This window comes from Delphinapterus leucas, chromosome 7 (assembly GCF_059928025.1).
Source record: "Delphinapterus leucas isolate spDelLeu-1000000601 "Yukka" chromosome 7, BTC_Dleu_Yukka2, whole genome shotgun sequence".
Classification (NCBI taxonomy): domain Eukaryota; kingdom Metazoa; phylum Chordata; class Mammalia; order Artiodactyla; family Monodontidae; genus Delphinapterus; species Delphinapterus leucas.
The window spans coordinates 13,437,114-13,465,024 of NC_143135.1; the positions used below are offsets into that span (position 1 = coordinate 13,437,114).

At 45.1% G+C, this 27,911-nt stretch overlaps 2 protein-coding genes and 1 long non-coding RNA gene across 6 annotated transcripts in view; 2 read left to right on the forward strand and 1 right to left on the reverse strand.

Moving 5' to 3' along the window:
- LRP4 (LDL receptor related protein 4) overlaps positions 1 to 19,609 on the forward strand; it is a 51,971-nt gene extending 32,362 nt beyond the window's left edge. For 2 of the 3 annotated variants that reach the window (XM_089914105.1, XM_089914104.1), the window contains 11 exons: positions 1,237 to 1,455; positions 1,617 to 1,751; positions 2,603 to 2,711; positions 7,885 to 8,029; positions 8,300 to 8,413; positions 9,259 to 9,394; positions 11,935 to 12,002; positions 12,573 to 12,660; positions 14,284 to 14,334; positions 14,463 to 14,604; positions 17,137 to 19,609. In XM_089914105.1, the coding sequence (XP_089770231.1) occupies positions 1,237 to 1,455; positions 1,617 to 1,751; positions 2,603 to 2,711; positions 7,885 to 8,029; positions 8,300 to 8,413; positions 9,259 to 9,394; positions 11,935 to 12,002; positions 12,573 to 12,660; positions 14,284 to 14,334; positions 14,463 to 14,604; positions 17,137 to 17,469 (1,540 nt within the window). In that variant the 3' untranslated portion in view covers positions 17,470 to 19,609. The remainder of the gene's footprint in view (positions 1 to 1,236; positions 1,456 to 1,616; positions 1,752 to 2,602; positions 2,712 to 7,884; positions 8,030 to 8,299; positions 8,414 to 9,258; positions 9,395 to 11,934; positions 12,003 to 12,572; positions 12,661 to 14,283; positions 14,335 to 14,462; positions 14,605 to 17,136) is intronic. The other variant, XM_022592079.2, reaches the window with a different exon arrangement.
- Positions 607 to 27,771, reverse strand: LOC149748694 (uncharacterized). The gene is made up of 2 exons (XR_016393705.1): positions 26,322 to 27,771; positions 607 to 11,651 (listed from the first exon to the last, which is right to left on the reverse strand). It is a non-coding gene; the product is annotated as an uncharacterized LOC149748694 (long non-coding RNA).
- The window catches only part of CKAP5 (cytoskeleton associated protein 5), a 113,810-nt gene continuing 105,609 nt past the window's right edge, over positions 19,711 to 27,911 (forward strand). For both annotated transcript variants that reach the window (XM_089914098.1, XM_022592082.2), the window contains exon 1: positions 19,711 to 26,634. The gene's annotated coding sequence lies outside the window, so the exon portion shown is untranslated. The remainder of the gene's footprint in view (positions 26,635 to 27,911) is intronic.

Here is a 27,911-nt window from a genome sequence, read left to right on the forward strand (position 1 = left end):
TGATTCCGCAACTTGGATAGTGAGTTCTGACCCTGAACTGTATGCTTTATAATGTTATCACTTACAGCAGAGTTTCAAACTTTTGTTTTCTTTCGTTTATTTAAAGATTATGAAGTGTTTCAAGATTTTTTTTTTTCTGGTCACGCCACTCGGCTTGTGGGATTTCCCAACCAGGGATTGTGTCCCCTGTGGTGGAAGTGCGGAGTTCTACCCACTGGACCGCCAGGGAATTTATCTATTTAAAGATTAATAGGGACTTCCCCGGTGGTCCAGTGGCTAAGACTCCACACTCCCAGTGCAGGGGGCCCAGGTTCCATCTCTGGTCGGAGAACTAGATCCCACACACATGCCGCAACTAAGACCCGGCGCAGCCAAATAAATAAATAAATATTAAACAAAAAAAGATTAATAGAAGCCCAGTATGTAAAACAAACAGATAAAGTCGGGCTGGGGACCCGGAGCTTTCTACCTCTACCATTGGGCTCTGCAGGAGCTCCAGTGATCCTCTAAGACTCATTGATCAGTTGGCCATGTAGCCAAACCAAGTATCTGTATTATAATGCAGGAACGCTGGCCAAATGCCAAGGCTTATGGTTATTTACAAGGTTGTGTTGGGTTTTATTTTTTAATATTTTTTGTTTTATTTATTCCAATTTTTTACCCCGACACAGCTGAGGAATGTGGTACCCTGTCACCAGTTAGAGGGTTTTACCATGGCAGAGATTCTCATGTAGAAGAACAGGAGCATTCCCTTTTGTTCTCCCTGAGGGGTATATTAGAATCTGGGAGCTGGTGGGCATAGGTAGTTTACAAAAGTCCCCCGTGTATTTGTGACATGCCCCCCATCCTGAGGTTGAATTCCCTGGTGTAGGACTGCTATAAAAATGCACAGTAGATTTTGGAAAAATCTGCCCTTTCTCATAATCACTATCTAGCAATCCTTGTCTCCTCCTTAAGGTGTAATGGGGTTTATTAACCTGTCTTTCGGCAAGACATGGGCCCAAATGCCCCCTACTTACAGCAGGAAACACTCTGTCCTCCCAATAATTTATTCAATTTGGCAGATATTTTGAATACCTACTGTGCTAGATGCTGAGGCATGTACTTACAAATACTTGGTCCCTGCCCCTATGGAGCTTACAGTGTAGTGGGAATCCAATTATGGGAACACGGATGAAAGGGGTATCAGCCTATTGCTGATCTGGTCAGTCATCCAACCCTGGGCTGTTCCCCAAGGCGAGCGGATCTGAATGGCAGCAACATGGAGACGGTGATCGGGCGTGGGCTGAAGACCACCGATGGGCTGGCAGTGGACTGGGTGGCCAGGAATCTGTATTGGACAGATACAGGCCGAAATACCATTGAAGCATCGAGGCTAGATGGTTCCTGCCGCAAAGTGCTGATTAACAACAGCCTGGATGAACCTCGGGCCATTGCCGTTTTCCCCAGGAAGGGGTAAGTTTTTGGCCAGCAGAAAAGAGACCCAGGGAAGAAGGGCCTGATGAAGAGGCTCTTGAAAGATGCCTGTATATTAATGGTATCTGGGTGTCCCTGTATTCTCTCGACCTCTGGGTGCCATCTTCCCATGCCTTGCTGATGGCACTCTTGTGTCCCAGGTACCTCTTCTGGACAGACTGGGGCCACATTGCCAAGATTGAACGGGCGAACTTGGATGGCTCTGAGCGGAAGGTCCTCATCAACACAGACCTGGGTTGGCCCAATGGCCTTACCCTGGACTATGATACCCGCAGGTGGGAATCCTGTCCCAGACAGCCTCCTGGAAATCAGGTGGGCAGAGGAGAGGGTGGTTGAGATTGAAGTAGTGAAAACGAACAAGTAGAAAGCTCCTTGGTAGGTAGGGAAAAGCGAGCAGTGAGAAGTATGAGGGCACAAATTCTTGGAGCAGGTGTTGCTGAATCCAGCACTCAACCCTCCGGCGGGGATTATCTGGTTTACATGTTTTTCATTTGAATGCTTTAGCAGAGCATGTCCTCTGGCTGGACCACAGATCCCACTACCCCCCATCCAGTTAACTGATTCTTTGCATTTGTTGCTCTCCTGACCCCATCAGGTATTGGAATTTGCAACTCCTGATCTAGATTAAAAATACTGGAGGGCAGGAGAAGAGGGAGGAAGAGGCTCCAAAGCAGTCAATTCTCCTTTCTGCTCTCAGAAGAAGGGAAGGGAATCAAAGTCACCTGGAGAGTTGGACTGGAGAAGAGGAATGCCTTCTTCCGTTAACTTCACTGAGCTCTTTGTAGACTGAGTCTCTTCTTGAAGGGCGTTCACAAGAATTTGGGCTTTGATTCTTGGGTAGGAGTCAAAGGGTTATCAAGTCGTTGAAGATGAGACTGGGGGCTGGCTCCTCCGAGGTCACTAGATTTCTACCCTCTGCAGAACAGCCCTGGCCTCCCCACTTATGAGTCACCAACCAAGTTCTGCTCTTCAGCTTGGGGATTCCCAGTGACCTCTCATCAAGTCAACTTGACTGCTCACAGCACCTGCCAGTTCAGCTCAGGAGGGGACAGCTAGCTCCCTGAGGGCAGGGCTGGGCTACCTGGCAAGTGTCTTCAGCAGCTGCCTTTTCTCCTTTCCTTTACAGGATCTACTGGGTGGATGCCCATCTGGACCGGATTGAGAGCGCCGACCTCAGTGGGAAGCTCCGGCAGGTCTTGGTCAGCCACGTGTCGCACCCCTTTGCTCTCACTCAGGTACTGGCTCAGGAGGGAGGTAACTAAACCTCCTTGACAGGGGTGTTTCCTCGGGGTTCTGCATCAGCAGCCTCAGCCCCAGGTGCTACTGAACAGGTTTGCTATGGAAGCTCATTTTAGGGGTGATTCTTGTACACTGAAGCCTTGCCACTCTGTGCCCTGCTGCTCCAGCTGTCCCATGTTCTAACATTCGAAGGAGTGGCTCTCAAACAGCTGTACGGAGTCAACTGTGGAACTTGTTAAAATGCATATTCCCGGGCACTGGATATAAAGAATCTGCCTCCTGAGGGTTGGGCAAGGAATATTCATTTTAACAAGTTCCCCAGTTGATCCCAGTGCTGTGGTCCCAGCATGCAAGCTCAGGCAGCTTACTTTAGTGGGCAGAGGTGTGGAGTGGCTGAGAGCCAGAGTTTTGAGGCAGGTAGCCGGTCGGTAATTGTTTACTGAGTGAGTACCTCCCATGAGCCAGCTCCGTGGGTTCAAGTTCTGCCTGTGTCATGAAGTAACTATGCAACTTTGACAAGAGAGTGAACTTCTCTAAGCTTCACTTACTTATAAAATAAATGAGTTTAATAATAGCATCGGGCTTCCCTGGTGGCACAGTGGTTGAGAGTCTGCCTGCCGATGCAGGGGACACGGGTTCGTGCCCCAGTCCAGGAAGATCCCACACGCTGCGGAGCGGCTGGGCCTGTGAGCCATGGCCGCTGAGCCTGCGCGTCCGGAGCCTGTGCTCCACAACGGGAGAGGCCACAACAGTGAGAGGCCCACGTACCGCAAAAAACAAAAAACAAAAAATAATAGTATCCTCCTGAAATATACACAAAGCATTAGCAGAGTATCTGGCACTCAGTGCGTGTTATTTCTAATCGTTTTATTTAGTATTAGCTGTCACTATTTTAGAGTTCTAACCCTGTATAATAATTCAAGAAAGGAAAAAAGGTATACCAAGCTTGGGGCCAAAACAGGGATTCTCAATCATTTAAAAATCTTTGTCCCTCGGGAGGAACACTCCCAAACTCATTCTACAAGGCTACCATCACCCTGATACCAAAACCAAAGATGTCACAAAAAAAGAAAACTATAGGCCAATATCTCTGATGAACATAGATGCAAAAATCCTCAACAAAATACTAGCAAACAGAATCCAACAGCACCTGAAAAGGATCATACACCATGATCAAGTGGGGTTTATCCCAGGAAATCAAGGATTCTTCAATATATGCAAATCAATCAATGTGATACAGCTATTAAGAAACTGAAGGATAAAAACCATATGATAATCTCAATGGATGCAGAAAAAGCTTTTGACAAAATTCAACACCCATTTATGATAAAACTCTCCGGAAAGTAGGCATAGAGGGAACCTACCTCAACACAATAAAGGCCATATATGACAAACCCACAGCCAACATCATTCTCAATGGTGAAAAGCTGAAACCATTTCCTCTAAGATCAGGAAAAAGACAAGGTTGCCCATTCTCACCACTATTATTCAACATAGTTTTGGAAGTTTTAGCCACAGCAATCAGAGAAGAAAAAGAAATAAAAGGAATCCAGATTGGAAAAGAAGAAGTAAAACTGTCACTGTTTGTAGATGACGTGATACTATGCTTAGAGAATCCTAAAGATGCTACCAGAAAACTACTAGAGCTAATCAGTGAATATGGTAAAGTAGCAGGATACAAAATTAATGCACAGAAATCTCTGGCATTCCTATACACTAATGATGAAAAATCTGAAAGAGAAATTAAGGAAACACTCCCATTTACCACTGCAACAACAACAAAAAAATACCAAAGAATAAACCTACCTAGACAAAAGACCTGTATGCAGAAAACTATAAGACACTGATGGGAGAACTTAAAGATGATACAAACAGATGTAGATATACCATGTTCTTGGATTGGAAGAATCAACATTGTGAAAATGACTGTACTACCCAAAGCAGTCTACAGATTCAGTGCAATCCCTATCAAACTACCAATGGCATTTTTTCACAGAACTAGAACAAAAAATTGCACAATTTGTATGGAAACACAAAAGACCCTGAATAGCCAAAACAATCTTGAGAAAGAAAAATAGAGCTGGAGGACTCAGGCTCCTGGACTTCAGACTATACTACAAAGCTACAGTAATCAAGACAGTATGGTACTGGCACAAAAACAGAAATATAGATCAATGGAACAGGATAGAAAGCCCAGAGATAAACCCACGCACATATGGTCACCTTATCTTTGATAAAGGAGGCAAGAGTATACAATGGAGAAAAGACAGCCTCTTCAATAAGTGGTGCTGGGAAAACTGGACAGCTGCATGTAAAAGAATGAAATTAGAACACTTCCTGGACTTCCCTGGTGGCGCAGTGGTTAAGATTCCACCTGCCAACGCAGGGGACATGGGTTCAATCCCTGGTCCGGGAAGATCCCACATGCCGTGGAGCAGCTAAGCCTGTGTGCCACAACTACTGAGCCTGTGCTCTACAGCCTGCGAACCACAACTACTGAGCCCACGTGCCACAACTACTGAAGCCCGCGCACCTAGAGCCTGTGCACCGCAACGAAGAGTAGCCCCTGCTCAGCACAACTAGAGAAAGCCCATGCACAGCAACAAAGACCCAGTGCAGCCAAAAATCAATCAATAAATTAATAAATAAATTAATTTAAAAATACACTTCCTAACACCATACACAAAAATAAACTCAAAATGGATTAAAGACCTAAATGTAAGGCCAGACACTATAAAACTCTTAGAGGAAAACATAGGCAGAAAACTATGACTTAAATCAGAGCAAGATCCTTTTTGACCCACCTCCTAGAGTAAAAACAAAAATGAACAAATGGGACCTAATGTAACTTAAAAGCTTTTGCACAGCAAAGGAAACCATAAACAAGATGAAAAGACAACACTCAGAATGGGAGAAAATATTTGCAAACAAAGCAACTAACAAAGGATTAATCTCCAAAATATACAAGCAGCTCGTGCAGCTCAATATCAAAAAAAAACCCAATCCAAAAATGGGCAGAAGACCTAAATAGACATTTCTCCAAAGAAGATATACAGATTGCCAACAAACACATGAAAAGATGCTCAACATCACTAATCATTAGAGAAATTCAATTCAAAACTACAATAAGGTATCACCTCACACCCATCAGAATGGCCATCATCAAAAAATCTACAAACAATAAATGCTGGAGAGGGTGTGGAGAAAGGGGAACCGTCTTGCAGTGTTGGTGGGAATGTAAATTGATACAGCAACCATGGAGAACAGTATGGAAGTTCCTTAAAAAACTAAAAATAGAACTACCATATGACCCAGCAAACCCACTACTGGGCATATACTCTGAGAAAACCATAATTCAAAAAGAGTCATGTATCACAATGTTCATTGCAGCACTATTTACAATAGCCAGGACATGGAAGCAACCTAAGTGTCCATCGACAGATGAATGGATAAAGAAGATGTGGTAAATACATATGATGGAATATTATTCAGCCACAACAAGAAACGAAATTGAGTTATTTGTAGTGAGGTGGATGGACCTAGAGTCTGTCATACAGAGTGAAGTAAGTCAGAAAGAGAAAAACAAATACCGTATGCTAACACATATATATGGAATCTAAAAAAAAAAAAAAAGGTTCTGATAAACCTAGGGGCAGGACAGGAATAAAGACGCAGACATAGAGAATGGACTTGAGGACACGGGGAGGGGGAAGGGTAAGCTGGGAGGAAGTAAGAGAGTAGCACTGACATATATACACTACCAAATGTAAAATAGATAGCTAGTGGGAAGCAGCTACATGGCACAGGGAGATCAGCTCAGTGCTTTGCGACCACCTAGAGGGGTGGGATAAGGAGGGTGGGAGGGAGATGCGAGAGGGAGGGGATATGTATGGGGATATACATATGCATACAGCTGATTCACTTTGTTATACAGCAGAAACTAACACAACACTGTAAAGCAATTATACTCCAATACAGATGTTAAAAAAAAAAAAAATCTTTGTCCCTCGGGCTTCCCTGGTGGCGCAGTGGTTAAGAATCTGCCTGCCAATGCAGGGGACACAGGTTTGAGCCCTGGTCCGGGAAGATCCCACATGCCACGGAGCACCTAAGCCAGTGCACCACAACTACTGAGGCTGTGCTCTAGAGCCTGCGAGCCACAACAACTGAGCCCACGTGCCACAACTACTGAAGCCTGCGTGCCTAGAGCCCATGCTCCACAAGAGAATCCACCGCAGTGAGAAGCCCACATACTGCAATGAAGAGTAGCCCCCGCTTACCTCAACTTGAGAAAGCCCACGCGCAGCAACGAAGACCCAATGCAGCCAAAAAAAAAAAGGAATAAACAAAATAAGTAAATTTAAAAAAAAAACAATTAAAAAAAATCTTTGTCCTTTTTTGACAAACATGCACTCTACCTGTATTCTGCATTATATCCTACCGGCCAATAAGATTTTGTCTGGCTTTACTTAATGATAGGCTTTTCCCCACCCCGTACTCCAAATGTAAAACTACAGGATTATATTGAATTTAGTTTTTCAATCTACAAGTTTCCTCTGAGGTTTCTGATGTATACTGCAGGGATGGGAGGGGAACCACCTACATTGCCCTTCCCCACCCCTGGTAGAGAATCTCAGGATCTCTACATTAGAGGGCAGCTCCCTGCAGAAGTAACCAGAGGACTTGGGCCAGGGCTCTGAGTGATGGGCCCAGAAGAACAGGGACCTAGAACGACTGCCCCCGCCCCGGCCCCCGCAATTTACTCCTGTTTGCTAGGTACAGGAATTTATTTATTCACTGAGCCACTGGGTCAACTGACTGAGGACTAAGTGTTAGTGCTGGAAATTGAGAGATGAATGAACCACATTCTTGTTCTTGAAGAACTTAATCTGGCAGGACAGATAGACATGTAAGTAAATGACCATAGAGTGTCGAAACTCACCTGTGGAAGTGAGGACAAGCTCAGAGCAGCATGGAGGAAATGGTGAATTCTCTATGGATTGGGGGAGATTTCCTGGATAATGTCATATTTGGGGATGCACGGGAGCTGACATGGATAAGGGAAGAAGAGGGCATTTGGACAGAGGGAACACACGGGCTGAGGCACGGAAGCTGTACCAGGGTCTGCCTATTAATAGTTACTCTTTTTGGGGTTTCCCTATTGAGTAGCAGGACAGGTGGATCTACTGGACAGACTGGCAGACCAAGTCAATCCAGCGTGTTGACAAGTACTCAGGCCGGAACAAGGAGACGGTGTTGGCAAATGTGGAGGGACTCATGGATATCATCGTGGTTTCCCCTCAGCGGCAGACAGGTGGACTCCAGGGCCCTGAGCCTGCTTCCTTACCATTAGTGGGGTTGGTTGGTCACCCTGAGGACGGTTAATAACCAAGACAGAGCCACAGGAGAGCCTTTTGGTTCACATCTTAAGTTCTTAGACCTTTCAGCCCCCTGTCGTTATACCCCTCCTGCCCCACGGTCCCTGGGAGTAAGGTAGCCCCGAATCTCCTCCTTTCTGAGAAGTGTCAAATTAGGAGACTTGATTCTGCCCCAGGCCAGACATTCACATCTGCTTTGCCCCCAGGGACCAATGCCTGTGGTGTGAACAACGGCGGCTGCACCCACCTCTGCTTTGCCAGAGCCTCAGACTTTGTATGTGCCTGTCCTGACGAGCCTGATGGCCGGCCCTGCTCCCTTGGTGAGTTGGACTAATTGGCCTCCTGGAACAGCAGAGCCCTTGGAAGGGCAGGGGATCAGCAGCCTCAGCTTTGTTCTTCTGGGTGAGATTTCCCCTCAGGGGTTCTTACAGCAGAGTGACTGGGAGCAATGGGTTTGAGCTTTGGGATGGTACAGACCCAGGTTTGTCTGGCTTCTGGCATTTACTAGGATGGAAATCAGGTCTCCTGATTCCCTGATCCCTACTGTGACCTGTGCATTATCCTCTCTTCCTGCCCTTTGTGGGCCAGCTAGCCCATCCGGAGCTATTAATATTGGAAACTGGGACTTCCCTGGTGGCGCAGTGGTTAAGAATCTGCCTGCCAACGCAGGGGACACAGGTTCGAGCCCTGGTCCGGGAAGATCCCATATACCATGGTGCACCTAAGCCCGTGCGCCACAACTACTGAGCCTGCACTCTAGAGCCCGTGAGGCACAACTACTGAGCCCATGAGGCACAACTACTGAGCCCACGTGCCACAACTACTGAAGCCCGCGTGCCTAGAGGCCGTGCTCTGCAACAAGAGAAGCCACTGCAATGAGAAGCTCGCACACCACAATGCAGAGTAGTCCCCGCTCACCACAACTAGAGAAAGCCTGTGAGCAGCAACAAAGACTCAACGCAGCCAAATAAATAAATTTATTAAAAAATATATATTGGAAACCAAATCCTTTTTATGTACAGTATTAAGAAGGACATCTAACAGGGGTGCCTAGGATCAGGGCAGCTAAAAAATTGCTTTATCAAGTTCTCCACATGCTACTCTTGGACCATATGTAGATATTTGTGGCTCCAGTGATCCACTCCAGTCCTTGTTTTCTCTCCAGTACCTGGCCTGGTGCCCCCAGCTCCCAGGGCTACCAGCGTAAGTGAAAGGAGCCCCGTGCTACCCAACACGCTACCGACGACCTTGCGTTCTTCTACCAGCTGGACCCGCACATCTCTGGAGGAGGTGGAAGGGAGGTAAGTGGGTCAGTATGGAATTGGGGGCTCTTTGATTCAAATCGCCATGCCCTGCCAGCAGAAGACCGTAGGCCCAGCTTGATGATTCTGGCAGATGGGAGGTAGATCACATCATTAGCCACCTGTCCCTGCTACTTGGAACTAGAGATGATATTTAGACTTGCAGGTTGTTGCAAGGAATTCTTTTTTTTTAGCTCTGAAGGCAAGAGGCTTTAAGACGAGCTTTAGAGAGAAATCACTCAGGAGGAGTTTCTGCCTGGCATTCCTCCTTCTTCCTTTCTTTCAGTGACGTTTGCTCTCACAGAACAAGTTTAGCACGTGGTCTTGTCCTACAGTTTACTTAGAAGCCACTAAGTCATAGTGGTCTCTGGGCTGTGGCTTTTTAACTTGGGACATCCCCAGGGATGTGATGGCCTTAGTTTATATGACCTGTAACACTCAAACACACATGCATGTATGTGCATGTGTACACACACACACACACACACACCCCCCGTTATTAAATAAGCAAGCATAACCATGAACGGCTCTCAAATTAAGTGTAAAACATTATATTTCATTAGACTGAAGGTGCTGTCAATTTAAAATGCATCCTGATTTGAGAGATTAAACTGAAAAAATGACCAACAGCAACTGTGAGATGCCATTAATTGTAAGACACAGTTCTATCTCAGAGATATTAGAATATAGAAAAAATGCACATCTTAAAATTGATGAAATATCATGTTATATTCCATTTAGAGAAAGTCTTATAAATATGTTTTTTATTTACACTTTGCAAAAAAATCATCTGGAAATACAGATAGGAGTAAAAAAGAAATAAGTACTCATGTGTAATTACCTTTAGTGTTTTTTTCTGATTTGATATATGTGTATATTGTGAAATGGTTACCACAGTAAGTCCAGTTAACATCCATCACCACACATATATACTTTTTTTTTCTTATAATGAAAACTTTTTAAATCTACTCTCTTAGCAACTTTCAGACATACAATATTGTTAACTATAGTCACTATGATGTACGTTACATCCCCAGGACTTACTTATCTTATAACTGGAAGTTTGAGCCTTTTGACCATCTTCACTCATTTTGTCCACCCCCAACCTCTGGCAACTGCCAATCTGTATGGTATCAATTTATCTATGAGTTGGTTTTTTTTTTCTTTTTAGATTCCACATATAAGTGATATCATATAGTATTTGTCTTTCACTGTCTGACTTAATTTACTTAGCAGAATGTCCTTCTTTTTCATGGCTGAATAATGTTCCACTGTATACCTATACCACATTTTCTTTATCCATTCATCCACTGATGGACACTTAGGTGGTTTTCATGTTTTGGCTCTTGTAAATAATTCTACATTGAACATGGGGGTGCAGATATCTTTTTGAGACAGTGATTTCATTTCCTACTCTTACTATACTGATGCCTATCTTCCCAGGCATTTTTCTATTAGAACATTTTTCATTGTAATATTATTTTTAATATCAACAGTAGCTTAAAAGATAATTAACACGTGATTTCAATTCTGAAGGCAGAAACATAGTAATAATTCCAAATAAGACCACTAGACTCACGTCCCTAAAATGATAAGATTTGTACATGATCAAACTTATTCTATATGCCCCATTTTCTCTTGTTAGAAGAGTTTATATAGAAAAGCAAACAGATATAAACGTGTACCTTTCTCACTAAATTTTAAGCACTAACAATCACTATTAATCTGATTTTATTCAGGTTTATTTAGAAAACTTTTGAACCCTACTCAGATATTTTCTTCCTATCAGAGTTGTATCTGAAGACTCAGTACATCTTGGTTTCAGATGCTCCTGCAGGTAGCTCTTCTCTAAACTTTTAGGACACGTCTTTAATTGCCAGCTCATAACGTGCCACAAAGGAGTTACCGTCTCAGCACTTCAAGTTAGTTATCCAAGCCCTCCCTCTGGATGTCTTGCATATTCCCTTGTGAAAGAATGAAGGAAAGAAAAACAATATTTTTTTTTAAGTCTCTCTAGACCTTGTGATAATCTTGATCCAATCCAAGGTTTGCTTGGCTGGTAGCTTAATAAAGTCTGCTATTGATGTCCTTAGCATTCTTGCAGCTCACTCCCAAACCTGCTTCTCCTTTTTAAAGAATCCTCTTTAAAGAGTACATATTTTAGGGAATTCCCTGGTGGTCTAGTGGTTGGGACTCCACGCTTTCACTGCCGAGGGCCTGGGTTCAATCCCTGGTCAGGGAGCTGGGGTCCCACAAGCTGCACGACCAAAAACAACAACAAAAAAGAGTGCACATTTTAAAACACATTTAAACATGATATAGCATCTTGAAGACAGTGGCTCATGCTGATTTCTCTGTATTTTCTTGTCCTGCCCTCTCCTTGCTTCCGCTATCTCCTGTCTGGTGTAGTCTCATATCTGAAAGCCCCACTCCCAGGCCTTTAGCCCTGTCCTTCACAGGACTGTCCCCATTTCCTGGCAGAAGGCAAGATCTTTGTTGAATATAAGTAGCCTTCACATTCAGTTTTCTCTGCCCCACAGATGCTCTGAAAAGGATGCCCGGCTGGGCCTCTGCACGTATTCCAATGAGGCCGTACCTGCTGCTTCAGGTAAGCCCTCAGTGCCCAACTGTTTTGAAAAACAAGATGTAAGGAACCTAAGTCTCCATTGATATCTCGCAGAACCTTCATGGGGACTCTTTGGGGTTGATGAACCCTTTTCTTAGACTAAATCCATAGAAAGAATAACCATAATAGCTGCCACTTATGGAGTGCTTTCTGTATGCTAGGCACTTGTTAAGCCATATTTATGTGCGCATGCCTGTATGTATATGTATTTGTATATACACACTCACCTTCAATCTCCACCAGCCCTATGAGCAATTTATTATTTACATTTAACTGATGAGAAAACACGGGCTTAGAAGTTAAGCATCTTGCTTTAAGTCACACAGCTAGTAAGTAGTGGAAGTGGGATTAGAGATGCTGACATAGTGATAGGTTTCTTCTCAGCCCCCTCCCCCCTCCCGCTGTGGCCTCTTCTCTGAGAAGGAGGCCCCTAGCCATCCTCAGATGGTATGGGATGCAACAGCTACAAAAGGAGCCCTCCATCTTCCCAACCCTCACACCAGCTAGAAGATTGTTGGGGGTCCCCACCTAGCGTCCCTCTGCTCTTCCTAGGGGAAGGACTTCATGTCAGCTATGTCATCGGTGGACCCCTCAGCATTCTGCTTATTCTGGTGGTGATCGCGGCTTTGATGCTGTACAGGTAACCTCAGCCCCACTGCAGTGGCTGTATGTTTGCTGTATGTCCCATTAGCACGTTTGGGACCTCCTGAAGTTGACAGCTCACTGATTCCACCTATGACCAGCCTCATTTCAAAGTTGGGTCCCTGGTAAGAGCAGCAGAAGGGACGGGCAGAAACCTGAATGTGTACCCTTCTTCCCCAGTCACAGCCCAAGTAGTTTCCTCATTTCATGATCACAGCAACGCTTGGTATTTTCCTTATAGACTAGGATACTAAGGACACAGAGGGTGTTACCCAGGTTCACACGGTAAGAGGCAAAGCTGGTACTGACTCTAGCATCTTTGCTTTTGCCACCACTCTACACTACCTCAAACCACTGAAGCTGGAAATGATCTTCTCTTCACACAAACACAACTCTTTACTACAATGTGGGGTGATAGATACATCATTGCTCGGTAGGGACCATCCTGGGAAGGTGGAATGTGTAGTATTCAATTTAGAATCTTCCTTTTATGACCCTCTCTGTATATATTTTCTCCTAAATGCTTTAAATGCAGCTTGCAGCAAAAATGTCAGGATTTTGCTGCTACTGCAGCAGCTTCTACTAACAACAACAACAGTAATAGTAACACCTACCATTTAATGAATATGTATCAATGTCACAACCACCTTGTAATACAGGTATTATTATTCCTCACTTTACAGATGAGGATCTAAGGCTCAGGAAGTTTAGATTATGTCCACCAATACCCCAGCCAGTAAGTAACAGAAGTGGCATTGAAACGTAGGTCTGTTTTGACTCTAAAGCTCAGTGTATTTGTTATCTATTGCTGTATAACAAATTACCCTGAAACTTAGCAACTTAAAATGACAACCACTGATTATCTCACAGTTTCTGTGGATCAGAAATCTAGACGCAGGGACTTCCCTGGTGGCGCAGTGGTTAAGAATCCGCCTGCCAATGCAGGGAACACAGGTTCAAGCCCTGGTCCGGGAAGATCCCACATGCCGCGGAGCAACTAAGCCTGTGTGCCACAACTACTGAGCCTGCACTCTAGAGCCTGCGAGCCACAACTACTGAAGCCCACGCGCCACAACTACTGAAGCCCGCGCGCCTAGAGCCCGTGCTCCACAACAAGAGGAGCCACCGCAATAAGAAGCCCATGCACCACAATGAAGAGTAGCCCCCACGCACCACAACTAGAGAAAGCCCGCGTACAGCATCGAAGACCCAATGCAGCCAAAAATAATAAACAAATAAAATTAAAAAAAAAAAAAAGAAATCTAGATGCAGATTAGCTGGGTGCCTCTGCCTCAAGGTGTCTTACAAGGCAGCAATCCAGGTATCAGCCAGAGTTGTGGTCTTATCTCGAGGCTTGACTGGGGAAGGATTCCCTTCCAAGCACAGGATTCAGTTCCTCGCAGGCTGTTGGCTAGAGGCCTCCCTCAGCAGTTTGTTGCCTTGTGGGCCTTTCCATAGGACAGCTTTCAACATGGCAGCTTGCTTCCCCCAGAGCAAGAGTAAGAGAGAGGGGAGGGAGGGAGGGAGAGAGGGCAAACTAAGATAGAAACCAGTTCCCTTGTTAGGAGTTTCCTTGTAACCTAATCCAGTATCCCTCACTTTTGCATGTTCTGTTCATTAGAAGCGAGTCACCAGATCCAGCCCACACTCACGGGTCAGGAATTCAGAAGGTGTGAGTACCAGGAGGCAGGGACCACTGGGCCCTCTTAGAGGCTGCCTGCCACAACTTGGGTTACAGCTTCCCCAGATATTATCCCCATACAGATCTGAACTAATTTCTCATCACTTTTTCTCCTAAAGACACAAAAAATCCAAGTTAACTGATCCTGCAATGGGGAACCTGACCTACAGCAACCCTTCCTACCGAACTTCCACTCAGGAAGTGAAAATTGAAGCAATCCCCAAGCCAGCCATGTACAATCAACTGTGCTATAAGAAAGAGGTAAAAATTAAAATTTATATCCAAGAGTTTGTTTTTGGAGGGCGGGGGTGGATTATACTCCAGTTGCCTGAGTAGATCAGTAAGGGATGCTGGGTAGTCCATCTACCATTTTGGAAGTTATAGTGAACAGAAGAATGGGATGTGATTCGGGTTTCTGGAGAGGTCTATAACTTCTGAGGGAGCAGCTTGAGGGGCCCTAGTGAGAGTAAGGTTAGAAAGCAGATCCCAGAAGCTTTAGGTCTGAAAGCATGTGAGTGTGCACCTCCCTGCCAGGAGATATTTTCCCAGGCTCAGGGGTTCCTTCCCTCCTGGAGCTGTCATTCCCCAGCAGTGAGGCTGTGCCCCTCTGAAATAAACCCAAACTCCTAGGAAACACCAAAAAACCCAAGAGCTCCTGGACTCTCCCTTTCTAACCTCTGATCCAAGCTTTTGGCACCTGTGGTTGGAAATGGCTGGAGTTCTGCTATCCTTCCTCTTAGCACATAATCTAGAGGGATTTCTCTAGAATTCTGAAAGTTTATATGCTTTTGTTCTTTTAACTCCTTTGTTGCTGCAGTGAAAATTTATTTGCTAAATGTTCAGGCATGAAGAATAGTCCCGTTTTGACTAGGGAATATAGCCTGGGACTTAGATTTTCCTAGTCTGATATGACCCTTGTTTTTTCCTAAAATCCTGTAACTCTTCATGAGAAATTATCCCTTATGAGACCTAACCCATCTACTCTCTTGGCCTGTCTAGCACAGTCAGAGCCAGCCCTCACACCTATGGGGCATAATGAATACACTTCATACTATAATCACGTGATTTCAGGATCCATGAACTTCCCTATTAAAACAACGCATCCACTACAAGCCAACACAGAAGCTGCAGGGATAGCTTGCAGATTTAGGGACGGTAGACCCCTTCTCTGTGAACATCTTTGAGAGAAAGACTCTTGAAGCTTCTTGGGTTCCTGGAGTGTCTGATGCCCCAGAAAAGAACCCCAATGAGGGCCCTAGGTTAGAAATTAAAATCATGTGACTCTTTCTCCTGTTGTATGCTTTTTCCTCAGCAGCTCTTTCACCCCTCTGATAGTCTTTCACCCTTTCTCTTCTGATTTCCTCTTGATTTCAGGTACCTGTTGCTGTGTGTTTGTAGAGGGCGTGGTATCACCCAAATTGCTAGTGCCACGTCACCCACATCTCCCTGACTTACCCCACGTGTCTCTGTGATGAAGACACTGAGTGGTCTGCATCTTATCTGACACTAATTCAGCTTGGAGGGTGTGCTGGCTGACTGGGCATGTGTGTGCGTGCCTTGATCAAGGGAGTCGTCACTCCCAGAGGGCAGGGACCATATTTTATATTGTTTAATCATCAAAGTATCCTGCTTATTGAAGGGAAGGGGCTCAATAAATATCTGTGGAACTGAACTGTTACTAAAGTAGAGCAGCAGTTGCAGGGCTCTTGGCAGGAACACCATCCCAGGGACAGAGCCCAAGCCATGGCCCATTTTCTCTTGGCAGTGGCGGCATGTTGGTTGGTATCCCCCAGAAACCAGGAGTACGGCTACCCCTTGAGGAATCCATAAAGGGAGAAGCCTGAGTGGAACTTAAGGCTGTCCTTGGAACAATCGCAGGTTGCTTGGAAATGGCCCTGAGGCTCCTGGGAGTAGAGCCAGAATAACCTCCCACAAAAGCTTATAGGTTACAGTACCCCCAGTGGATTGACAGAACTCAAGTAAGAGGGTTTTCTAGAGCCCTCCTGTCTTACCTTCTAAAACTTTTCTTCTTAAGAAAGTTAGAAAGAAGAGAATTAAGAATAAAATAGCACATGAAACTGTATTCAGTATCTTATAATAAGCTATAATGGAAAAGAATCTGACCATATATGTGTGTATATATATATATATATATATATATATATATATATATATATATTTAAAACTGAATCACTTTGCTGTACACCAGAAACTAACATTGTAAATCAACTATACTTCAAAAAAAAAAAAGGAATAGCACCAAAGTAGTTTAAAATCTTGAATAAATGCACATTTAGTTGCTTTTGTCAATTGCTTCTGATCATGTATATTAGCATGCTGTCCCATTAATAAACCCCATTAGCAATGTAATAATAGCTAACATGATCTAGTGCATATTATGCGTCAGGCACCTACTAATTGCATTGCGTGGATTGCCTCATTTAACTCTCACAGCCATTGGTTATGAGGTACGGACACTGTTACTCTAAAGCGGTGAGCCTGAGTTTGGGGGATGTTCAGTAATTTGCCCGAGGTGATGTAGCCAGTGAGTGGCTCACGGAAGTCACGGTTCTCCCTCCTCCCTGTATGATAATGGTAATAATCATCACAGCTGCTCCTTTCCTTTTAGGCTCAGCCTCATACATTTGCTCTGACTAGATTTCCCCATTTGTTTGTGGGATTTTTGCGCTCTTCATGCCCACTCTTAACCCATCCACTTCCTTTCTAAGTTCGTCATGAGATCCTTTACAGAGAGCCAACCAACTGACCGTGTCTCTCCACTCCCCACCCTAGGGTGGACCTGACCATAACTACACCAAGGAGAAGGTCAAGATTGTAGAGGGGATCTGCCTCCTGTCTGGGGACGATGCTGAGTGGGATGACCTCAAGCAACTGCGCAGCTCCCGAGGGGGCCTCCTTCGGGATCATGTATGCATGAAGACAGACACCGTGTCCATCCAGGCCAGCTCTGGCTCCCTGGATGACATGGAGACGGAGCAGCTGTTGCAGGAAGAGCAGTCTGAGTGCAGCAGCGTCCATACCGCAGCCACTCCTGAAAGACGGGGCTCCCTGCCAGACACAGGCTGGAGACACGAACGCAAGCTCTCCTCAGAGAGCCAAGTCTAAACGCCCATGTTCCCTTCCCTTCCTACCTGCTCCTTCTCCTTGGTGGGCTTCAGTCCCTGAGCTCGCTTATACAGCAGGCCCCTTTCCTGTGTGCTCGTCCTGCGCCGCCTCCTCCCGCCTCGTAACTGCTCCCAAGCCCTCCACTGGAGCTGTTTCCACCTGGGTTCGTAACTACCTGTGCACAAGAAATGATGGGGCATCCTGAGAATTTAGACCTGGATTTTACCACGAACCTCACCTCATGCACGCCATCCTGAGCCCCCTTGAAACCAGGCTCAGTAATGATTCCTCGTCAGTACAGAGCTCCACCTCCCCTTCCCCTGGCACCCCCAGTGCCTGCCCCCCAAGAGCTGATGATCCAGGACTGCACTCGCTCCATCAGAGCTGGCCTGACCGCATCTCTGAGGGAACTTGCTGACCGGGGGGGCTGGGGCGGGGGGGGTGGGGGTCATGGGTAAAGAGAGAGATGAAGGATAGAGGCTGAGAGAAGGAGGAGTCAGCCCAGCTGGCATGGGCATCTGGAAAACCTCCAGCCTCGAGTGCATTGGCAACATGAAAAAGCTTTTAAGGGTGATTGGGCCTGGGTGTCCTCTCCACTGCCAGCAATGGATATTATTCTTGCCCTGACAGTTGTTGTTTCTTCAGCTGCAGATACTGATGAGGTCTGGGTATGGCTCAAGCTGTTCTTCCTCCTGCTAGAATGTCTGGAGCCTTTTCTACCTTCAGATGACTGGGGGGTCTCTTATCACATGGCAGCTGGCTAATATGAATTCCCTCCTGCTGCCTCCAGGTTGTGAGCCAGTGTCTTGAATGCGTGTGGGACCCTCAGGGCTGGGTCTCTGCAGTGTCTGAGAAGCACTGCTTAGACCAATCTTAGCACATCCCCTGAACTGTAATGTTCTGCCACTTTCTCCTTCCTCATTCTCTGGGATTCTGAGCACAGAGATCCTGAAGCAACTCTCCAAAGAAGGGCCAGAAGTTTTCATACATGGTCAGGAAGAGTGATTGGTTTAGAGACTTGAGGCACCCAGGGCTTAAAGGGAAGTGTCCATGAAGCTGAGCCTCCTGTGTTCTCTCTCAGGTGCTCAAGGATCTAAGTGAGTAGACAGAGCCTGCGGCTGTGGGTGGTGAAGTTCCCATTCCGACTCTTCCCAGCTAAGTGACTCCCTTTTCATGCTGAGGTGCCATCACTTGGTTCATGCTTATTCACACGAAAGGCATGTATGTCACACTAGTGTCAGGGGAGTTGAGACTTTTTACTGTCCTAAAACTTCTACCTAGCTCTTCTTTTTTGGGGAGGAGGGGAGGTGCCTAATTTGCCTTTTCTGACCTAGCCTTGTAGGCACGTATGGTGAAGAGGCCTAAATAAAGATGCAGAGTGGGGGGCAAGGAGTAGGAAGGTAGAGAGAACCACTGAGGAAGCCCTTTCAGCCCAGGGCAGATCCAGACCTCTTTCACCCAGGGATCAAAAGCAACAACAGGAACTGAGAATGGACTGGGGGTGCTTCAAGGGGAAGTTTCCGGATTTGAAACACATCCTGGGGTTCTTGGTATTGAGAAATCAGCTGCCAAACATGTGAGTGAAAAGGGAAGATCAGAGCAAACCTTTTCTGGTCAGTTCTAAGACCGCTAGAGACAGGTGCCAGGCTCTTAGCCCTGCTCGCAGTAGCCAGCCCCAGGTCTAGACCCTCATAGGACAGCCAGGCCAGGCCAAGCAGGCTTTTCCAGTACACAGAGTGGGAAAGGAAAGGTCCTCCTCCTGGGAATAAGGGGGACATTTCACACTTGATGGGGCCGTAAAAGAAGGAGCCCTTTGGGTCCTCAGACTCACGGTTGGGCATGGGGAGGAAGTAGCAAAGTGGCATTTTCTTGAACGGAAAGGGGGAAGGATCTTATTGCACTTGGGCTGTTCAGAATGTAGAAAGGACATATTTGAAGAAGTATCTATTTGAGCACTGATTTACTATGTAAAAAGCAAAATCTCTCTGTCCTAAACTAATGGAAGTGACTCTCCCACGCTCATGTGTAATGGTTTTAACGTTACTCACTGGAGAGATTGGACTTTCTGGAGTTATTTAACCACTATGTTCAGTATTTTTAGGACTTTATGATAATTTAATATAAATTTAGCTTTTCTTAATCACCTTGCCTGGCTTGGAGTCATGACTAATAACTGCACCTGCTCTGTCTGGCAGAAACATGCTGTGGAAGACCTGCTTGCAAACATCACCTCTAAGTCCCTTGGGGATGTGAGGACACTGAAGAGCAATAAAGGGTGGGAGGTTCCTGGCTGGAGGTTCAGCTCATCTTGAAAAGACAGGTTAAGACCAGAGTTCATTGGCTTCTGAAATCCTTATTTCCTCTAGAGGAGGGTGGATGATAGGTTTCATCTTGAGTGCCAACTCTGGTTGGTCATGGCTGCCTGAGGTTCTGTCCAGACCCAATGGGAAAATCTCATGATGGTTAGTGGCGTCTCCTTTGGGCAGCAAAAGGAAGTGTCATGGCATGTATACCATGTATCTCTATTTCTGTTCTAGGTCTACGAGGACTTCAGTGTCACAGAACTTGACTTTGCCTTTCAGTGATGGTCACTGGCAAGACTGTCTGATGTCTTGAAATAAAAGTACTGGGATGGGGACAAGAAGGGCTAATTCCAGTCCTAGATCTGCCTCTAGCTCTGTTTGATCTTAGTCATGTTTCACAGTTACTCTGAGAATGGGTCAATCAACACTAAGATTCCTTTTATTTTTAAAAAGCCGTCTACTCATAGCTCATCCATTACATCTCAAGCCTAGAACAAGGCATTGGGGATCTCTTTTCAGGTATCTGGACAAATAATACCTCTCAGTGAAGATTGGGAATCATGCAAGTCTTAATGCCAGTTATAGAATTTGATGTCAAGGGTCAATAGTTGATTTTCTAAGCCATAAACCATTTATAGAACATTGCTCCCATTCATTCATTCATCTGCTAGGGGCTGGACACTACCCAAGCATGACCAAGAAAGAGTATCACAGAGCTTAGAGTCTACCAACAACCCCACCCCCCCCAAAAAAAGAAAAAGAAAGCAAGAAGGACGGAATCCTTTTGAATGTAAGTGACAAGAGATCTGAGTATAAACTGCAGTGTATAATTCTTCCAACTTTGGTGAGGGATAGGTGTGCTAGAACAAAAATAAGTGGACTAGCTCAAGGACAACCATCCACCATTCTTTTTTTGGAAAAAAAAAAAACCAAAAAACACAACAGAGAGAAAAAGAGGACATTTGAAGCAATGAAATCTAGCCTAATGCACAAGCCTGTATACCTGTAGGAAGTACCCCTTTCCAGAGCCTCAGAATAAGTGCCCTTTTCCATAGCCTCAAGCTATGAACAGTGACCACTAGAGCTGGGAACTCAGGAAGAACTTTTCAAATGGGAAGAAAAAATGAATGCATTGAACACACACCATTTGCTTGCAAAACTGCAAGTGTTTCTGGAGGAACAAAATTTGTTGAGTGCGTTTTGCTAAACTGTGACCATCCTGCTACTTCAGAAGGGGATGGGAGAGGACCTGATGGCCCAGGTCTTGACGAGAATTTGACCACTGGCAAATGAGAATTTTGTAACAGCGTCAAGGACTAGCACCCTGTTTTCAGGTTATGCTGGCTCTTAGTTTCCTAATCAGTAAAATGGAAAGGCTGAACCAGATGATTGCTAAGGTCATTTCTGGCCTGAGACTTCTATTTATGTTCCTTCCAGGAAACCTTGGGGCTGAAACAAGAGTTGAGAATTCCCTGTCTGGTTTTCTGGATATAAAACCTAAAAATGATAAGTAGGGAGATTTTGAGTCAAATTCTAACAAACGGGACATATTTTTGCAAACTAATTATGTTCAAAATATAGTCACTGCCTTTCTTTCTATATTATTTGAACTGTGCAACCTAAAGTGAAAAGATGTCTGTAGCCTGTAAAGAGGTCTCCATGGCATGAACTGAAGCTTTCACCAAACCTAGGCCTGAAGAAAACAAAGTCAGTGCTGCATAGGAAGCTGGAAAAAGCATCTACAAGAGCTGAGGGTGCATGATGTTCTAAGTGTAATGCACTGACACTCAAGGGCATCTTTAGTCATTTCTACTAATGGACATGATAAAAGAAATGTGGTTGAGCCTTTTTTGTGGCTAAGAAACAGTCTATGTCTTTTCTTCGTATTTGAAGATGACTCAACTGATCCGGTTAATAGGATGTGTGTTTGGGGAATGTTTCAGGCAGCCTTTGTTTTGAAACATTACCTCACTTGCCCATTATTTTCTCTCCAGATCATTCTTCCATTAACCAGCTGACAGAGGCTAAGCAGAGCTCAGCACAGGGAACAGACTTTTATTTCCAGTCAAGGCTCCACCTCACAACTTTGGATTCCTTCGCGAGGTGCCTTTAAAAGAGATCCAGACAGCCTAATTAAGGGTCTGAGTTTAAATCCAAGGCTGAGGTTAGCCCCAGGCTATACAATCTGCTTATTTCATTTTACAAGACACAAAGAGCCAAGAACTCTCACTTATCCTGCCCTTCTCAGTGGTTTTTCCTCCAGCCCCTAGAAGCCTGTTGACAGCTTGCTAAGGAGGTTCCTATCTTTCCCTCCTGCCTATTTCCTTTTTGGTGGAGCTGATCCTTCTGTGGTCGAAGTTCTTGGGCAGCCTACATTTTGGGGCCAATGGGAAAAATGGGCTATGAGAAAAGAGAAAAAAAAGCTGTCCATTCCTTCAATCAACCGGCACCTTTAAATGCAGCCAAGTGCAAGATGGGATAGGCTTTGCAGTCTTGGAGGCCAGTCAAGGCACTGAACCCATAGACACTTGACGTCTGTGTTAATGTCACCACTGCTGTCTCCAGGGAATAATGCAGGGGGTACCTGGACTGAAAGTTGAAGTTAATCATTGAAGCTGCTCCTTTTAGGCTGGAAGTATGGATCCATGTCCCATGCTAGGGATGTTTCCACCAAAATGTAGCTTGTGATTATGATGGAATGAGCACTGTCCCAACACTAGTAGACTTCTCAGAAAGGCTCAGCACAGTTACTCAGCAGCCACAACGTTTGGCATTTGTTTCCTACTTGCAGTTGCAATAATAGAGTGTTCACTTAGATCTCTAATGCCCACAAGGGTTTCACTGTCCTATTATTAACCTCCATATGTGGAACTATTGAGAGACCCCAGGAATAAAGTAGGTACACATAACTGTAATAAATACATAGATAAATGCCATTTGATGATAATCCTAGACTGGCCAAACATTTACTGAGCATCTACTATGGGCAAGGTACTGTATTAGGTTTCTACAAGGCTCTACAGAATCTGCCATTCCCTTCTCTCCATTATCAGACCTCAGCTCCTACTACCTTCCTGCTGCCAACTATTCTGCTCCAGCTATACTGGCCACACTGTTTCTCAAACCTGCCAGATATGCTCCCAACTTAGGGTCTTTGCATAGCTGTTCCCTATGGCTGGCACTTTCTTCCTCTAAATATACTCACGGTGAACTGCTTTGCCTTACTCAAGTTTTTGCTCAAATGTGATCTCAGTGAAACTCTGACCACCCTTTATAAAATTACAGTCCTTCCAACTCCACTTCCCAATCCCTTTTACCTTGTTTTATTCTTTTCTATTTTCCCATTGCACATATTGTCTAATAATATACCATATGATTTTTTGTTTGTTTCCTCACTATAATGTGAGCACCACGAGAAGAAGGATTTTTTGAGAGGAGGGGGTCTATTTTGTTCACTGATAATCCAAAATGCCTAGAACAGTCCCTGCACATACTAGATGCTCAATAAATATTTGTTGAATGAATGAATACATTAATGGAATCAGACATCTAATGCCCACCTTCTAGTGGGGCTGCACTTAAACCATATAAGACAAAAAGGGATTTTGCCATCTTGTTCTAAAACTCTCCAGGGTCTAGACTCTGCACGTTACTTAATGATCAGATTCCAGGTTACCATCACTCTCTACTTAAATGTAATCTTCAGTTTATTTCTGGTAATATTTATTTTTTTATTTTTATTTTTTTTTGCGGTACACGGGCCTCTCACCGCCACGTCCTCTCCCGCCGCCAAGCACAGGCTCCGGACGCGCAGGCCCAGCAGCCATGGCCCACGGGCCCAGCCGCCCCACGGCATGTGGTACCCTCCCTGACCGGGGCACGAACCCGTGTCCCCCGCATCGGCAGGCGGACTCCCAACCACTGCGCCACCAGGGAAGCCCTCTGGTAATATTTAAATAAAGTAAACATGCCAATGATCAATGACTGAAGAAGACTATTTCTATATATTTCTAGCCTGTTTCTCAAAAGTTATTGTGGACTTCCCTGGTGGTGCAGTAGTTAAGAATCCATCTGCCAATACAGGGAACACAGGTTCAAGCCCTGGTCTGGGAAGATCCCACATGCTGCGGAGCAACTAAGCCTGTGCACCACGACTACTGAGCCTGCGCTCTAGAGCCTGCGAGCCACAACTACCGAGCCCGCGTGCCTCAGATACTGAAGCCCGCACGCCTGGAGCCTGTGCTCTGCAACAAGAGAAGCCACCGCAATGAGAAGCCCGCGCACTGCAACGAAGAGTAGCCCCCACTCACCACAACTAGAGAAAGCGCACGCGCAGCAACGAAGACCCAACACAGCCAAAAATAAATAAACTAATTAATTAATTTTAAACAAAGGTTATCGTGAGCTTTTTGCTTCAATTGGCTCCTCTCTCCTACCTCCACCTGTGGATCTGTCCTCATCTCTTATCTTTTCACTCTCTCCACTCTGTGGTCTCATCCACAATTTCATCTTTTCACTTCATGAAGGTGATTCCCAAATTTATATCACTTGAGTCCTAACCTCTTTTCACAGCTCTCACTCTGTATTTCCTGGGCCTACTTACATGATTCCATTTGCATGTCTCATTGGTATGTAAAAGTAAACAGGTCTGAAACCAAATACCTTGTCTTCCCTTTGAGACTGGCTTCTCCTGACTTTCTACTTCCATTTGGTCAATCAATGCCTCCCAGTCCCTAGGCTCAAATCCTGGCACACTCTGACTCATCTCCCTAAATGGGCGCCACCCTCACCTTTATACCTAAGCTAGTCTGTTGCCAAATCCTTCCCTCTTTCTTGAATCTGTTCTCATCATTTCCACCGCTCATATCAGACTCCTAACTGGGCTCTCAACTCTAACCCATTTTAGAATTAGACAATCAAGCTAATTAGTTTTCCTAAAGTGCAATCCTGATTTTGTCACTCCCTTGCTCAGAAACCTTCGATAGCTCCCCACTGCCTACTTTAATAAAGTACAAATTCCTTACCCTAGTATTCAAGACCCTCCAAAAACTGTTCCTAACTTTCTCTGTTAATCTGTGTCCCACTACTTCCTAACATGAACCCTGTTCTAAAATCAACCCACATGTTCAACTCCCAACATACTATGTACTTTCTTGTCTCTGTGCCTTTGCCTGTACTTTTCCAAATACTAGACATTCTCCCTGCTCCTTCTATTAAAAAAAATTTGTTTTAACATGTCAGTGGTAAAAAATTCATTTCCCTCCCTGGCAAGTCCCATCCCTATTAAGTTTTTTGAAATTCCAGTAATGTTCTAACCATTTTCAGGCATGCACACAAATATACATACATTTATAACCATATATAATAAAATCATTCCATATATGTATGCTTTTCTGCAATTTGCCTTCTTTTCAGTGAAAGTTGGTGCATTTTTCTAACCAGCATGTATAGATTAACCACATTCTTTTTAACAGTTGCACAGTGTTCTATTGAATGGATTATACCATAATTTATATAATAAGTTCCCTATAGATGAACATATAAATTTCAGGGTTTGTTGTTGTTGTTGTTTGTTTGTTTTCTAAATCAGTGCTGCAGTGAATGTCTTTGTACATTTTTCTTTCCATACATGCATAGGTCTGTATGACAAATTCCCATCAGTAGCATTACTTGGCCAGAGATTATGTACATTTTACATTTTAATAACTGCTAAATTGGCCTCCTAAAAGTTTGTATCAATTATACTTTTACCAAGAAGTGAGTTTGAGTGTGTATTTCTCTTAACTCTTGGCTAACCAAAAGTTGTTAAACTGTTTCATCTTTGCCAGTTTGATGGATTAAAAAAAAATTGTTTTATTACTTTCACCCATCCCCTCCCCATTTCTTAGTCTCTTGGCTACATATGCTTTAAATCCCAGATTAAAAATCCATCCCCCTAAAAAAAAAGAAAAAAAATCCCCTTGCCAGATCCTCCCCCATCTAATTTCTCCCTTCAGTTAAACATCTTCAGCTTTTCTTTTATATTGTTCTCATATTGCTTTGAATTTTAGTGACTAGTCTATGTTTTATTCTTCTGACCACTGTAGTTTGCAGATTCCTTGGAAATTAGGACCAATGTTTCATAGAAACATTGGATGTAGAGCTAAACAAGAATTTTCGGACCAAATTAACCAAGCCCCTCGTTTTTATAAACAACAAGATTTATCAAGCCTTTGAAGAATGCATTACTGTTCAAAGCCCATTCCTAGAAATTCAATTAGTAATATTAAATCCTCATACTAAGTTTAAAAGGGAAACATCATTATGCCGTCTTACAGATGAGGAAACTAAGCTCCAGATTATTTACTAAGAAGAGTGCTTTACTCAGAGCAGGTCTAAGACCAGAATCCAGCGTCCGGGCTCCATTCACCCTCCTTCCACTATAATCCAGCCTCTCTGGTTTTCCTCACGCCCTTAGCTGCGCAATCAATATTTGGTGAATGAAATGACTCATAAAAAATTGCCAAGTGTTGACAGTAGTTTAAGTATCTGTAATTATATAAAGCAAACCTGCTGACAGCCGGAGATGCACAACTCTCCACAGACCTTTCGCGCTTCTTTTCGGGGTTTTCTGCATCTTTCTCTCCGGCGACCCCTCTCCCCACCGGACCAAGCAGCGCCGGGTTCCAAGGGAAACACGGCTGCGCGTGGCCTCTTTAAGGCTGAGGGCGGCGCGTGCCCATAGTTCTTTCAAATGGACCAATAAGAAGGGCGATGGGCGGTCCGCCGAGGACCAATAAACAACGAGGACACTGCGGGGTGTGCGGCGGCCCAAGCGGTTTCAAACGGCTTAGAGCAGACCCTCGGTTCTGACCCAGCGGAGGTGAGTGGACTGTGGGCCTGGCCCACCCGCCTAGGCCTTTGAGTTCACGAGTCGCACGCGCGTAGCGGCCCTGAACCCCGGGCGGGGAGCCTCCGCGGACGCGCGCCTCCCTCGCCCCACGAACCCGGCGGGTCTGAGGCGGCGAAGCGGGGCGGAGGCCGTTGGACTCGCGGCTGGGAGGGCGAGGGGCGTGGGCGCTTGTGTGAGGCGGAGGCCGGGGCTGGGATCTGGGTGACCAGAGCGTGCCGCGACGGGGTTCGGGCGGTAGCGTCCTGGGGACGCGTGCGGCGCAGGGCCGTGCCTGGTGGCTCAGGGTGTTTGGGTACTGGGGCGGGGGCCTGCGAGCCGGCCCGGCTACGGCGCCCCTCGCGTAATTGTTAAATGAATGAATGAGTAAGAGCGTCCGAGGGCTGTGGTGGTCGTGAAGGGCCTGGTCGCCTCAGAGCGTGACAAGGACAGTGGTACCGGGGCCTGCCCGTGCACCTGGGTCCCTGCCCGCGCACCTGGCTCCCCACCGGCTTGCTGCGATTTAAACGATTCGGATCATATCGCTCCGCCCTTCCGCCTGGCTTTCTCTCTTAGAAGGTGTCAGTAGAGTTAAGGTATCTTTCCAGCTCTGAAGATTTGGGGGACCAATACAATAGCCAGCAGTGTAGGTGAAGCAGGCCTTGCTACTTTAGGGTGAGGGCTTGGTAAACTAGATTCTTGCTTTTTAGCTTTTACCACTCCGGCGGTTGAGATAGCTACCCTGCAATGGTGGTAATTGTCGGGCTGGATTTAAATGCATGCGTTTTGTTTCTGGGAGAGAAAACGGTGAAAGTCGTGTTGCCAGAGTGGCTGCTGTGTGTTAGAAAATATATTCGTGTTGATGAATCTTAACAATGAGTTTTTCATTCAGCATCAATAGAGGATGAAGAGGTTTTTGCAGAACTTGCCCCAAATTTATGCATGGCTCCAGTTTAATTCTTAGGGGAATCAAGGCTTCAAATCGTGGCCCAGAAATGCTCCCTGTCTTATTTTATGCATAATTATAGTAATTGAAAACTCATTTTGAGAGAGGTGAACTCCTCCTATCTCCATTTTTATCACCCTGAGAAGTCCTTCTTTGACCTAAAGAGCTGATAAATTAAGCTAACAATCTTTTGAAACTTTTAAGAAATCATAAAAGATTTGGACTTAAGTGAGTGGATAAAGTGTAATGTTGTTTTTATAAAATGATATAGAGAAAGGTGAAATCAATATATTTTGCCAGCATAAATTAAACCTAGTTGGTAAAC